At 49.2% G+C, this 14,544-nt stretch overlaps 5 protein-coding genes across 5 annotated transcripts; 3 read left to right on the top strand and 2 right to left on the bottom strand.

Annotated features, from left to right (window-relative positions):
* Positions 1-1,642: 1,642 nt before the first annotated feature.
* On the top strand, positions 1,643-3,147 carry BO79DRAFT_227840 (glycoside hydrolase family 71 protein; the record flags this gene model as incomplete). The annotated part of the gene is made up of 4 exons (XM_025683908.1): positions 1,643-1,777; positions 1,834-2,365; positions 2,415-2,546; positions 2,603-3,147. The coding sequence occupies 4 exons, from the start codon at positions 1,643-1,645 to the stop codon at positions 3,145-3,147; spliced, it is 1,344 nt and encodes a 447-aa protein (XP_025540474.1).
* Positions 3,148-5,508: 2,361 nt separating this feature from the next.
* On the top strand, positions 5,509-7,059 carry BO79DRAFT_264153 (uncharacterized protein; the record flags this gene model as incomplete). The annotated part of the gene is made up of 3 exons (XM_025686752.1): positions 5,509-5,988; positions 6,047-6,517; positions 6,565-7,059. Coding segments are annotated over 3 exons (1,446 nt in total), but the record flags the coding sequence as incomplete, so codon positions are not given.
* Positions 7,060-7,130: 71 nt separating this feature from the next.
* Positions 7,131-8,021, bottom strand: tpcG (oxidoreductase tpcG). The gene has a single exon (XM_025682468.1). It carries the CDS (start codon positions 7,943-7,945, stop codon positions 7,175-7,177), a length of 771 nt encoding a protein of 256 aa, XP_025540472.1. The 5' UTR covers positions 7,946-8,021; the 3' UTR covers positions 7,131-7,174.
* Positions 8,022-10,208: 2,187 nt separating this feature from the next.
* BO79DRAFT_227838 (uncharacterized protein) lies at positions 10,209-11,464 on the bottom strand (the record flags this gene model as incomplete). The annotated part of the gene is made up of 6 exons (XM_025683907.1): positions 10,209-10,301; positions 10,346-10,380; positions 10,503-10,620; positions 10,723-10,832; positions 11,279-11,407; positions 11,443-11,464. The coding sequence occupies 6 exons, from the start codon at positions 11,462-11,464 to the stop codon at positions 10,209-10,211; spliced, it is 507 nt and encodes a 168-aa protein (XP_025540471.1).
* Positions 11,465-11,834: 370 nt separating this feature from the next.
* BO79DRAFT_172147 (putative MFS monosaccharide transporter) lies at positions 11,835-14,206 on the top strand. The gene is made up of 8 exons (XM_025679620.1): positions 11,835-12,067; positions 12,120-12,172; positions 12,220-12,492; positions 12,541-12,618; positions 12,668-13,063; positions 13,116-13,461; positions 13,523-13,608; positions 13,664-14,206. The coding sequence occupies exons 1-8, from the start codon at positions 11,923-11,925 to the stop codon at positions 13,991-13,993; spliced, it is 1,707 nt and encodes a 568-aa protein (XP_025540470.1). The 5' UTR covers positions 11,835-11,922; the 3' UTR covers positions 13,994-14,206.
* The last annotated feature ends 338 nt before the right edge of the window (positions 14,207-14,544 follow it).

The raw sequence follows: 14,544 nt of genomic DNA, 5'->3' as shown, positions 1-14,544 counted from the left end.
TGGTACGTGCCCTTGCGGCCTGGTCACGAGCACATGCCCAATCCGAAGTCACAAAGTGAGATCGGAGAGTCCTATGAAAACACAGGAATGGCAGGACTGGCGGCGAGGACAGCAAGAAACACGTACTTCCTTTACTACAGAAAGACGGTGATGATGGGACCGATGGGAAGGAGGACGATTCTGACGATGCTGGCGATGCTGGCGATGCTGGCGATGCTGGCGATGCTGGTGATGATGGTGGTGATGGTGGGGATGGTGGTGGGAGGAGAACGCGAGATATGAAATGGCCAGAGAGGCCAGGGAGGGAAGGTGCCAAGAGGGGAGGCTGGGAGTTTCCAGGTAGGAGCTCGGACTACGGGCCGACCTTGTTCCGACCGCAGGCAGGCCTTTGTCATCAGGCATCTATACTACTGTACCTTACACCACCTCTTTTCTGCGCCTCAGTTTATCGGTGGCAGCCGGAGTTAATCATCGTACTTGTTAATCATTACCGGAGGTCTTGGCAACTATTCTTTGACACTAGGATCCTCAGGAATTGGCGAGTGTGATTGCTGGATCACGTGATCAGACTCCACCACTCAAATTGCCCATTCGCGCATTCGCTGAACCCCACGCACTATTTCCTCTATTGCCACACAGTACGAGTATACATTGTTCTATCGTCAGAAAAGGCTCATTTCTTTTCTGTATACTACAACTTTCTAACTAGATACATTAGACTAATAAAAACATCACAGCTATATCATAATTGTTAAGTCCCGAACATCCAATAGTTCGAATACACCACAATGATTGAGGTCAATGGAACGCAACATCCTATAATTTGAGGTGCCTCATTCTCATTCTCGACTACTTACCAAGATTATACTTACTAGGCCATTGCTATCAAACTTTTACTAAATCGAAGCAGCTAACCTCCGGGGCATTGGGGTCAAAGAGGAGACTACTGACACCCAGGGCGGATGTATGTCGAAAGCTCCTTAGGCCACTATGTATCAACATTCACTGTAGCAGGGCTGATGATTGGACTACGATATTGGTCATAATTAGACAGGCCCTACTTGATACTACCTGGGATAGCTTCTGGAGAGTCACGGCTTCTCCTCGGTCTACTTCTTCCCCAATAGCCCTCCCCATCATATCCCAACACATTGTAGAAGTTGACCAACCCCATCGGCAATAACCGTTGAAACCACTGAATGTGATCAGGTCAGGAGCCCCCCCAAGAAACCCCAAGTAGACGTAAAGTCCCGAGTGCAACCTGGGTTAGGATGGATGCACCCGGTGTACTACCTATACTAACCCCAGAGGAGAAATTACACAAAGGCTTCGGGCAATTACTTGCCACTGCAGGTAACACAACGCTCGATGCATAACACAACCTTAATTATTTTCCGAGTGGGAAGTTACTGTTGCAGAGTTGTGCTCGGAAGAAGCCTACAATGGGACTTATTCTCCGTCTGGGGTATGAATCTTCAGGCACGGGGTAGGATGTCCAGGGAGTGGTGAATGCTAACAGGCGCCTGGTGATTTGTGAGGAATTCCGACCTATAAAATCGGCGTCCCAGGCACTATCTCGGATTTGTTGAGATGATACATTCATACCGCTCGGCAAGAATCCATATACCCTTTCTCATCAATGATGCTGGCGAAATCTCTTGTCGTTCTTGCTGCCATTGCGGCGAGCGTTCTTAATCCAGTCTTTGGAGCTCCGGCTCTGGATGTCGGACTCACCGAGCCCCAGGCTGAGCCCAAATATGTCTTCGCCCATTTCATGGTCCGTAGACAATCACCATACTGAGCTTCCGAGATAATCAATGCTGACTATGATAGGTCGGCATCGTTGAGAACTATCAACTGGAAGACTGGATCACCGACATGAAAGCCGCGCAAGCCATCGGGATCGATGCATTCGCACTCAATTGCGCCAGCATTGACAAGTACACCCCGACGCAGCTCGCCCTCGCATACCAAGCTGCCCAAAAGGTCAACTTCAAAGTATTCATCTCGTTTGACTTCGCCTACTGGAGCAACGGAGATACGGCCAAGATCACCGCTTACATGCAACAATACGCCAGCCACCCAGCGCAGATGCAATACCGCGGCGGCGCAGTCGTGAGCACCTTCGTCGGGGACAGCTTCAACTGGGGCCCCGTCAAGCAAGCTACCTCCCATCCTATCCATGCCGTGCCTAACCTTCAGGATCCTGCTGCTTCGTCCAGCAATGCCCAGCGGGGTGCCGATGGAGCGTTCTCATGGTATGCATGGCCAACAGACGGGGGCAACAGCATCATCAAAGGGCCAATGACAACAATCTGGGATGACCGATTTATCAAGGACCTCGCAGGCACGACATATATGGCGCGTGAGTTGCTCCTCAACAAAATCCACTGTGCCATGCTAAGGTCTGCTAGCGGTTTCACCATGGTTTGCTACGCACTTCAACAGCAAGAACTGGGTGTTCATTTGCGAGAACCTGCCCACCCTGCGCTGGGAGCAGATGCTAACCATGAAGCCAAGTCTTGTCGAAATAATTTCGTGGAACGGTAAGCATATTGCCCAGTTTGTTTCGATGATAATCAGTAGGATAACATCATCCCAGACTACGGCGAATCCCACTATATCGGCCCCTACAGCGCCAACCACAGCGACGATGGCTCTTCAAAATGGGCCAAGGGCATGCCACATGACGCCTGGCGCGACCTCTATAAACCTTACATCGCCGCATACAAAGCTGGGGATAGCAAGCCCATCATCACTCAGGAAGGGCTGGTGTATTGGTATCGGCCCACGCCAAAGGGGGTAAACTGCCCCGAGGATAATATGCCTGCGCCAAATGGATTCCAGATGCTTAGTGATAGTATATTTGTAGCGACAATGTTGACAAGTCCTGCTACATTGACAGTGACAAGCGGGTCGAACGGTCCTGTCAAGGTTGACGTGCCCGCTGGCATTGTGACAACGAATGTGACGATGGGAATAGGCGCGCAGACGTTCCAGGTTAGTCGGAATGGACATGTTATTCTGAGTGGGAAGGGTGGTTTGGATGTGGCCGATCGGAGCAAGTATTATAATTTCAATGTGTTTGTTGGTAGTGTTATGGGTAGTTCCGCTGCCGGGAATGCGTCTGTGAGGGTGAGGCGCTAGGCCTGGGCTGTACTGCATCGGATATACGGATAGTGAATAGGTTTTGAGGGGTTTTGTGTCCAAAAAACTTGCTGTGTAGCTCGAGAATGAGAATGATTTTGCACATGACTCGCTCAAAATGTTATTATCCGGGGATGGAGAAAACAACGGTTGCAGTACGAGTAGTAATAAAGGTGTCATGGACGGCATGAATGCTTAAAAGTAGTACAAAGTTGATCACACACGGCATGATGCATATTACATGCATCGGAAGTTTGGATTGAGCAAGAACATCGCCGTTTCTGTGTGACAATATTCGAAGGAAAGGTTTTTAGATGCTGCTTTTAGAGAACATACTGTCCAAACAATACCCAGTTCGTTCTTATCAATGACTACAGAGTAACACTCGTGATATTTCTATTATGTAGCCGTAACAAGGCTCTGAGTTGTCCAACGGCATTGGATAATTCAACGGTTTACCTTGTCAAATGGTCGCTCGCGAATGAAAGAATGATGATTACCTTACCCATCATGAATAAGCTAGTACGGCATACAGTGTATTGAATTTGCATAAACTTATGCATTTGAGGATTGTAGGTAATATAAACTACATGTAAGGAATAGGCCGAAGATATTATTAACAATGAAATCATTCAATCTCACGTCATTTACCACGGAGTTGCCAACACGTAGGATACCGCCATCCAACAATACAGTACCTCTTCTCTCATTGCGTAGAATCCCAGCTTTTAATTTATTGAATATGGAATATAAACTTCCAGTCTATTACTACGCTCAGGGGCTGTGGCGTTGTTCATCGGGTCAAAATCAGTCGAATCACTGCATATTCGGGAATCTCCGGTTCATACTCCCATCATGGAACAAAAAGTCCCAATAACAAATTTGTTGGGCTATTTGTGGACAGGAATTGAAGTAATAAAAATATCTCGAACTATTGAACATCGGATACGAGAACAGCACTCTATATAAGAACCGCCTGATCTCCTATGCAACCTGGTAGTATGTACGTGGCTAAGACGAGAGGCATTTTCGCTCATACGTACATCAGCATTACTTCATCCGGCACAATGGAAAACCAAGCAGAAGGAGACGGCATGTACCGGCGGATATTGGCGATGCTTGCAAGTCTAGGACTAGCTGAGAGCGACTTGCCCCCTGAGTATATGCTCGTCAGATCAGACAATGTAAGGTTAACATGATCGTCAGCATTGAGATTGCTAACATAAAGCAGGATTCGAACCCATATTTTCCCGAAGGGCAAGAGTATACGCTCTACGACCTCATGTGCGTGTATGAGTTCCTAAAAGAACGCAGAATTATGACCGCCTCTGATCTGGACAGTGACCTCGGCGATGCATCGACCAGTCCCATTCCTTCTAGTCAGCTAGTGGCTCAAGGTCAGGCACAGTTGAATGATACTGAGCTCTCGACTAGCTCAACACTGGGTGATAACATAATGGATGTTGATATGGAGACTGAGGACCTTCCTTGCAGTTGTTCTGCTGCGAAATCTGTGGAACATAGTGAGCAAGTTACAGCGGGGCTAACCAGGGAAGCCAGTGCATCGCCCTCCACCGGGACGTTTTGATAAAGACGCCTGATTTTGAGACATCTCCTTACCAGCCTAATGAATGTAGAGTCTATCCAGAAACCTACCATCATAAAAAACACCTTATTCGGGCCACCATACGTCGCCTCCCACGTAGAGGCTCACGTAACTAATATTGCGTACTTTATATTCAAACATTTGGTTACTTATGGGTGGTCTAAATGGCGGTATCCCGGATTGGAAAAGCGGGAGGGGTCAGAAAAGTCTGTAGGATTATGAGCGACATAGACTGACCGGCCATCTTGACCAATTTTCTGATGCATTTTGCGGATTGACTACCAGGCTGACCCATGTAATGTTCACCTTTCCCTGTGGGCGCTCCGCCACATTGTACATGGACGATTATTGGGCGAGGATGAGTAGCTGTCCAAGCACCGCCTCGATGCAGCCCAATCAACACCCACCTTCATCTATTTCTTGCGATTATCCCTCATTTTCATTTTCACAACTCTTTCTTCACTTTTGAGTATGCCGAAGTGTTTTAAACAACCAATTCTCCTTAATTTGCACCAATTTCTGAGCAGTGCTAGTCTAGCTTTCAATTTCGCGATTGATTGGTCTAATACTTAGCCAACAGCGCCTTCCAGATTGAGAACGTCACCATATTGGTTGTCACTCCAGACCATGTTCCCAAATCCAAGCGATGTGTCCGAATTTCGGGTTGCAGAGACGGCCACAGGCCCTTCCATCGAAGAAAAGCGAGTATTCGTGAAATTATTTCTTCAGTCTGACATATATGCCTGACGTAAAATAGCGTCGCAAGTACGGTATACGCCGAGCCTCGACAGGCCAGAAGCCCCTACAGCCTGAGGAACAATTTAGAAGCACTCCGGCAGTGGAGAACGAGGAGAGAACTTCAGTTTATCCGTCAACTGCAAGCTTATGATTATATCTTCTCAGACAGTCAATTCTCAGATATTGGGGTTCATTCAAGGCGATTAACGGAAAGATTAATAGCTTTGAATCGGCCGCTGGAAGGCGAACCCAACCCGACGCAAGACATATTGCGTTCGGTGGAAGATGAAGTCCCCTTGACTGCTGTAACGCCGAAGGAATACATTGGCAATGCTCCGGAAGTGCAGAGCATGACTGCTGAAACCTCACCTGAAGGCCCATCATCTACTACATCTTTGCTATCCAAGACCTACCACAGAACACTGACAATTCTGTCTCGTATCGGCCTAAGAGAAAGCGACACTCGACGAGGCTACACACGGATCAGATGGAAGAATGTGAGTAAGCAACACCTATAACCACAAGCCGGTGTCTTTCGCGATTGACATCTCATAGGGTCGGGGTAAATGGCTTTATGATGATTATGTTGAGCATGTGCCAGGTGCTTTGGAAGATATGAAGGCATTCTTGAGGTCATCAGCATATGTCACAACTGCTGATATGAGTGGTGGTAGCCAGCAAGTCCCAACAAGCTCCACCTCTTCCTGTAATTCAACTTCGAGCGCATCACAGACGCAACACTCTCCCTCGAGTGATTTCACGGATCAGTTACAAGGCTCGAATGTTATACCCACTAGCAACAGCCAAACGGATGTTGAACTGGGTGAAATTGTCTCTCATCCTCCACTTCTCCTGTCATGTCTTGAAAGAGGCAGATATGCAGTAGAGCTTCGCCAAGAGTCTATCATAGGCGTAGCAGATGATAGGCAGTTGTTCTACACACTACGCCGTATCTACCATGAGCACCGAGGACGACTAAGACCCATATGGTCTCTGAAAACCCTGCATAGTATTCATTTTATGAAGGTAAGCAGACCTTCCCCGACACCCCACATATGCTTACCACGCACCAGTTTGCCTATGGCGGAAGCCGCTACATCGATGTTCGATGCCACGAAGAAATTTGCGAAACGGGAAGACCTTGTGTCTGCGTGCCTCCCGAGCAACTTGTCCTCCCTAAGGGAAAGGAATACGACTGTCGTCCAATTCCTCCAAAGCTTTCCCCACCTATCGGCCCACGACTCATGATGGACTTCTTCAACAACCCCCAGTACATTGCCCCAAATAGCATCTTGATTGTTCAACAACTTCCGAAACGGGCATGTGGGAAGCTGCAGAATAAGTACATAAATCCCACCGAGGCATGGGGTATTTTTTACAAGGAAGACTGGAACTGGGCGAAGATTTGGTGGATTCTCGCATTGGGCTTCTTCCCTCCTAGTCTGCTTTTCGGGGTACTGTGGACTGTTTTCAAGCAGGATATTTCGGGTGCTTTTGGTGTCGCGAGTTGGTGGATGGCTGGTGCGTCTATCATTGTGGGTATAGTTGGGACTTATGATATGCGATGATTTATGACTATGGTCGTCGGTGACGTATTCGTTAATATGCCTCTATATTTTTCAAACCTAAGATCTCTTGCGTTAATCATAACCAACCTCCAACGGCCCCAGTATGATCTATGTACTAAGCAGGCCCCGTAGACGGCAAATACGGATGCAAAAACGGAAAGTAATGCCTCAGCAGCCCCATAAAAATACAAATAGGTGTACCCCACGGGAACTTTGCCCTTCCGTTCGTATTTACAACACAAACATTGCGCATATCATAGCGTCCATCCGGACCATCCACCGCCTCAACCATCCCAGCCGCCAGATCCAAATACGACAGCGGGCCATTCTCCTCAGTGAAGCTCAGCGCATGACCGCGCTGTACATCCACCGACAGTGCGCCGGGCTTGACGAAGATAGTAGTCAACCACGCCGCTTCCTTGCGCAGAATACGTTCCCTTCTAACAAGATCGTCATACACGCACGAGGCGGAGCGAAGTAGAACATTCTTAAGTAGGACCGGAACATTGCGCGATAACTGCTCATCCAATGTAGCAGACGAGAGTAACACAATTTTTGGTGCTTGATTCAGGGATTGTAGGGCCTGAATGACTGTCGTGGCCGTGTCCTGTCCGAGTCGACAGCCTGGGAGGTTGCCGTTTGTGGAAACGACAAGGAAAACGGCGCAGCAGTCGTACATACAAGCACCCAGAAGCTTTTCATCGTGTATGCTGCCTTCGAATATGGTTATCTTGTCTTCATTCTCAATGGACTCGGGCATGAGACGTAAAAGCTTCGCTTTGTCGCGGCAGTATGCGTTGATGTGTGCGTCCGGTCGCATCATGAGGATCTTGAGGAGCGCGGTGCCGCAGTTGCCGGTTGAGCCTAGGACGGCGTATTTGGGCATGATGACTGAAGGTTTCTAGGTCCGGCCTGGATGGTGTCTGTCTCTCAGGGATAGAGGTTCTCTCATGGTGGGAAACCGGATGGCAATTTTGAAACGTCGCGACAATTGCTGTTGAGGCTTTTGTTGACTTGAGGGCGCTTATAGCTTGGATGCAATTGGCTTGCATTTGCTGGGGTTGAACTGGTGTTTGTTAGTTGGCATTTCCAGCTATCAACATCCCTGTCGATACGGGTAACCATGTGTGCCGGGTCGGCGCTCACGGGAAGCTTAACTATCATGCCGATGAGGTGAAACACCACTACTTGATAAAGATGAAGTTGTATAGCGATCAGAATAGCATCAAAAGCATTCATGATCCATATGTTGCGAACATTTAGCTTTTGATGTGGGTTGTAGGCTATCTGTTGCCGTATTAGGAAATTGCGTACGGCTAGGGCGTGATATCCATTCCTTGACAGCTTACTACTAGCGGTCAGCACCTTAACAATTCGTGTAGTCTTATAATTCAGCAAATGAAACGTATGGCTCGATGTCATGTACCTTGCTGTGGGGGAATGAACTAGTAGCTCAGATACACGGTTTCTTATCTACCCTCAGACTGTCGTTTCTCAGCGAATGACTACCATATAACAACATCACCTCCGTTCGGTCCATCCTACCTTCAGAGGACCATGTAGCTGTGACAACACCCGCACTGCACCTGACTGTATCTCAGAAGATCTGAAAAATACATGATGCATCTGATGACCGGAATCACTGCCGTTACCACGCCAGTCCACTGCCAGTAACCTGGTTTGTGTCGCCAATGTGGTCCGGACAATCAGGAGATCGGCGTATGGAAGCCATCAAACACGTGGTTCGCTCTCCGTTCGGAATTCATGGGCAGCTGCTTGGCCTCGTAAATATGACTTCGATGGGAACTTGCTGCAGAGATAGCAGGGGACTACCATAGCTTCTTGTTGTGTCACTATTCCTCCCCGTGGCACAGACACATGATCTAACATTGGTGCGTCAATGATGTATAGAAATAATGGTTGCCCAAAGGAAAATTTATTGAAAAGCAGTGATATACTTGGAAGTTGAATATTTTTGTTGGCTTAGGCTGTATCCTTCCAGACATGATCCCATTTAATTTCTCATATATTTCCTGTGCTAAATGCTGATCTAGTAAAATAGTTGATATTAGTTGAATAGCGTCACAATGTAGCAGTAAGAGAGGTTCCGGAGAACGTAGTGTGGAATTATACGCTTAAGACAATTTCCGGTGCCAGTTGCTTCCTGTCACTGCTGGTAAGGTGCTTGGGCCGCTGATCGCTACAATATCGGGCATAAGCCGGCCTCGCAAACTATACCATGAAATGAACTAGCATAGACTGCATTGGTTCCGGATTCATTGTCAGCTCCGATGGAATGAGCTTGATGTGACTATGGTGCACAGACTAATTTCATTGCATGCAAGTCGAACTGTAATCACCCTCCTTCTTAAGTCCGAGGACAGGAGATTGGTATGGTGTAACCTTGGTGGAACCATATAGATCTATGCTGTAATAGGCCAGGAGTAAGTACTAAATGGCAGGGCCAGTGCCATTAGAACTAGTATTGTCGGGACGTTGTAGTGGGGAGGTTGGTACGCTAGTAATATGCCCGAGCGAGAATATACACCCCCTAATGAAAACTCTAGGCATTTCAGCTTCTGCTGATGACGTACACGGAGAGATCTCTTGTAAATGAGATTAGGGTCAAGCTAGCTAGTCGGAACAGCATTTGCACATTTTCGCTATTCACTGTGTTGTGCTGCGGGCATCGGCCGGGAAGGGAAACCCGCAGTGGGAAAACCCTCTCAACCCGGCGGTGACTAGCAGTTACTCCTCCTTATGAAGGAAGATGCGACAAAAACGATGTGACTTTGTGGAAGATAATTGTTTCAGTGTAAGTCGGTGAAGGACAAAGAACAGGTATTACACCTCTGTTCCTACGATATTCTTGCGCGCTCGTATCTATTTCGAGACCATACTATTCAGGCGTACTGGATGCTAATACTGGAAGATTTTATTGCCTCGAACCTGACCAATACTCCTTGGTGGGGCACCCAGTGACTGGTATCAATACTCAATGTCTTTTAATAAAGAAGTGAACTAGCAGATGGTGCCAGAAGCATGACGCCAAAACTGATGGTGTTGAGAGTGAGTGGAGGGAGCCGCAAGTCAAATCAGGCCAACCGTTCTCACAACGGACCAACATCGACACTCCCGTCCTCTCCGTCTCACCTTCCTTTGCATGGTACTGGGCGAATGAAATGCCCTAAAGCAGCGGAGACGCCAAAAGCGAATGATCGCAGCCGGGACTCGCTTGTATCCTTCTCGGAGGGTAACCGAGGCTACCTAAACTGTGTTCACTCACCGGCATCCCCGTGGGGATCCCCAAGCTGACCCCCTCTTTCCCCATGGCACCGTGACCTCGACTATTCCGCTATCTAAACATGTATCGCATGCATCTCTCGCAATCTGACCACCAACTCAATAGAAAAATCCATGGATCCGGCTTGCTTGAATGTTACCCCAAGTCAAGGAAGGCGCGTGAGTCACAAGTGGGCCCGGCTGACGGCACGACCAGCTGTTTGCTTCGGACTTGAATACCTGGAAAGGCCGGGACCAGGAGGTCGGTGGTCTCATATCCTGGCAACCCCGATTCTCTCGACGGTGGCCCGAGCCATCTGTCGCGCGAAGGATGCCGGCTCGTGCAAGCAGCAGACTGCGAAGCGGAAATCACGGCAGTACAATCCGCAAGTGCGACCGAGCGGAATCAGGCGCTGATCGGTTGGGTGGCCGGCATACGCCAGCGCAGAGTGTGAGACGCAAGGGGCTTTTAGCGTTAGACACTGGATGGGCTGTTAGTAGTCTAGTAACGAGGTGACATTCCACGTGTCGCAGAAGCTCAACTCGTGGCAAACCCAGTGATCAGACATCGTCTCAGTGGTCTAAGAACAGAGCCTAACGATCGATGGATATTTTCATGACCAGCCAGTGAGGAAAAGAGGCTGTCCTAACCATGGGCTGACTTCCGGCTGTTGTGCCGGCCTGATGGCTGCAAGTTTGGTGGTTGTAGGGGAAATCCGGCTAAATCTGATCATCATTGCCTGTCAGAGAATGGTCTGGTCTCTCTTCTGCTGTCCAGATCCGTCTTGTGCATTCCCCCATATTCTACCTCCGCTTTTTCTATTGACAGTGGTGGTCGTGCCCCTTCGCCCTTACCATGGTTCCCCTCTTTCCTCCCATCCCCGCAAAATCCACTGGCTGCTTTCGTACCATTTCACGATATCCATTCTGTCCTAACCTACGTACTTGATGTCATCGTTCAACCGTGTCACCCGGCTAGCGCTTGCCAAGCACCGCCAGGCGTAGCCATTGCCAGGCCGCCCGCCACGAAGCTTGTATCCAACCGGCGGATATAATCCAATCCGACCTCCACAATGCCGAACCTGCGCGCCGATGACAAACCATGCCTAATCATAGCCCCCATGGCATCCGACTGGCCCCACGGGGATGAATCGCATCCTTGGGGTAAAAGGATTGTAGCACGCCTTACCGGACCTAGCTAGCCTGGCACCGATGGATGAAGTCTGGCTAAATTGAATGCCCAATCATGGGGCTATGGGACAAACTTCGTAAAATTGCATGACATCGATGTCGGCCAGTAGCGACATTGATCTAGTTTCGAATTGGAATAGCCTAAACAAAAAAAAATAACAGCAGTCGAGGAAAGGATGATGCTGCAGCTATAGCTATACGGGACGAATGACAGGCGTTGCGTCCTGGTCCGGTTGTTTTTATGTCGCATGCTCCCCGCGAGATGACGATCGTTGGTCTTCGTTCTCTTACTTTCTGTCACTCACATATCTTGTGAATTACACTGTTCTCCGTTTATATCATCGGTCGTCTGCAGGGTTTGTACCGTGACTGTCCATATCATCCTTCAATATGGGTATGGGTGCGGGCGCTGAGGCCGTGTCCGGCAAGCGTGCTGAGCTCGCCGGCAATCGCGTCGGATGGCGTGGGCTCCTGAGCAGCAAGAAGACTTTTGCGATTGCGCTTTTCGCGTCGCTGGGTGGTTTCGTCTATGGATGTAGGTTTGATATGGCTCATTGACAACAAAACCTGGCTAACGGGCTTGAAAGACAACCAGGGAATGTTCTCCGAAATTCTTACCATGAACTCCTTCATCAAAGCGGTATGCCATCTCTTCACCTCGTCTAACACTCACACTAACATGTAAAGACCGACGGATATGCAGCGCGAACCGGTCTTAAGCAGGGTATGCTTACATCCATTCTGGAATTGGGAGCGTGGGTCGGTACACTATTGAACGGTTATCTCGCCGATGCCATGGGTCGTCGTCAAACTGTCGTTGTCGCCGTGGTCATCTTCTGCGTTGGCGTGATTGTCCAGGCTTGTACAAAAAATGCTGGTTACGTTTTTGCCGGTCGGTTCGTTACCGGTCTGGGAGTGGGTAATCTGAGTATGATTGTTCCTCTGTATAACGCAGAGCTGGTACGTCGCAGCGCCTTTCCGGTACATGTACGGGTGTTGACGATTTAGGCTCCCCCCGAAATTCGTGGCTCTCTAGTCGCCGTGCAGCAGCTGTCTATTACATTCGGTATCATGGTCAGCTTCTGGGTATGTTATACTATCTATATCTTTTGGAGTCAAAAGCTAACTATGACAGATTGGCTATGGCACCAACTACATTGGCGGGACGGGTGATGGCCAGTCCATTGCGGCCTGGGAGATTCCTGTTTGCATTCAAGTCCTTCCGGCCCTAATCCTCGCTGCAGGAATGGTTCTGTTCATGCCTCAGTCGCCTCGTCATCTGATGAACCAGGGACGGGACGAGGAATGTCTTCAGACTCTTGCCCGACTTCGCGATGCCCCCACCGACGACATTCTGGTTCGCATCGAGTACTTGGAGATTAAGTCGCTCAAGATGTTTGAGGAGGAAACAGCCAAGAAGAAGTACCCTCAATATCAGGATGGATCGTTCAAGAGTAACTTTATGATTGGGTTCCACGACTACCTTTCGCTCATCACAAACCCATCGCTGTTCAAGCGGACCAGCGTTGCGGTATGCTAGGACCTATCCCCAACTTCACAGACTTCATTACTGACGTCTTTAGTGCTTGATCATGCTTTTCCAACAATGGAACGGAATCAATGCCATTAACTACTACGCGCCTCAAGTCTTCGAAGGCCTTGAATTGGGAGGAAATACGACATCCCTCTTGGCTACCGGTGTTGCGGGTATTTTCGAGTTTGTCTTCACGATCCCGGCCGTTCTCTGGGTCGACAACATCGGTCGTAAGAAGATCCTGCTTGCTGGTGCGATTGGTATGGCGGTCTGCCATTTCATCTGCGCGGGTCTCATTGGCTCCTACGAGGGGACATTCGGAGAGCACAAGAGCGCAGGATGGGCGACAGTCGCATTCGTGTGGATCTTCATCATTAACTTTGCCTACTCATGGGGTACGTGATATCCGATCAATAACCCGCTCTCATCGACAGTAATGCTTACTATTTCAAACAGGTCCGTGCGCGTGGATCGTGGTATCCGAAGTTTTCCCGCTCAGCATGCGTGCCAAGGGCGTCAGTATCGGCGGTAGCAGCAACTGGGTAAGTGATCCAGTACCACTTCTTTCCAAGAAACACTAATTCTGACTACTCCCAGCTCAACAACTTCGGTGTCGGTCTAGCCACCTCCCCCTTCATCGCTGCCTCCACCTACGGCACCTTCATCTTCTTCGGCTGCATCACCGTAGTCGGAGCGGTCTACGTGTGGTTCTTCGTTCCCGAAACCAAGGGGCGCACACTGGAAGAGATGGACGAACTATTCGGCTCTGAGGGCATGGCAGCCGAAGACGAGGCGCTCCGACAACAAATTGATCGCGAGATCGGCTTGACGGCACTGCTTCAGGGCGAGATGATTGAATCTACCGAGAAGATTCCCGAGAAGGCGGTCCATGCGGACAATGTGGCCCTGGCTCCTCCCTCGGCGTAAGCCAACCGCATGTGGTGGAGCAAACAGTATCATATCAAATGGGGATGGATGAACCTAATACTAAAGGGGAGAGAAAGACAGACAGAAGGAAAGGCCCAGGTATCCGGAATGGCTGGAAGCTAGCCAGCCATAAAGGAGCAAACAATGCACGATTGGCTGCTAATTACTCAGATCGATCACCCCTCTTTAGCCGTAATTCCAAGGAAATAATGCAGTGTAGTACTTAATCAGACCAATCCACTTAGGCTATATTCCCCCACCTCTCTTTGAAAAAAAAAAAAAAAAAAAGCAGTAAGCAAAAAAGAGTAATCCCGAGCTACCGCCTCGTCATCAGGCTGCATTTCTACCAACCACACCTTCGCGCCCAGACCCCTAATATCCCGAGTACGAATTGTTTGTAGTGTCCATTGGCTCATTCCTCCGCATAGGCGGGTCGAGCCGAATGCGGAGGGCTCCAGTTGGTTCTTGTTCGGGCCAATCAGTACTATTTGCGCGGTACCCCGCGGGTCTGAATCGTCCGGAGAAAAGCCGGGGAGAGAGACTTCCCGGGG

Source organism: Aspergillus costaricaensis (genome assembly GCF_003184835.1).
Source record: "Aspergillus costaricaensis CBS 115574 unplaced genomic scaffold BO79scaffold_13, whole genome shotgun sequence".
Lineage (NCBI taxonomy): Eukaryota > Fungi > Ascomycota > Eurotiomycetes > Eurotiales > Aspergillaceae > Aspergillus > Aspergillus costaricensis.
The sequence above is the reverse complement of the archived record's forward strand: the minus strand, read 5'-3'. Positions and strand labels throughout refer to the sequence as shown.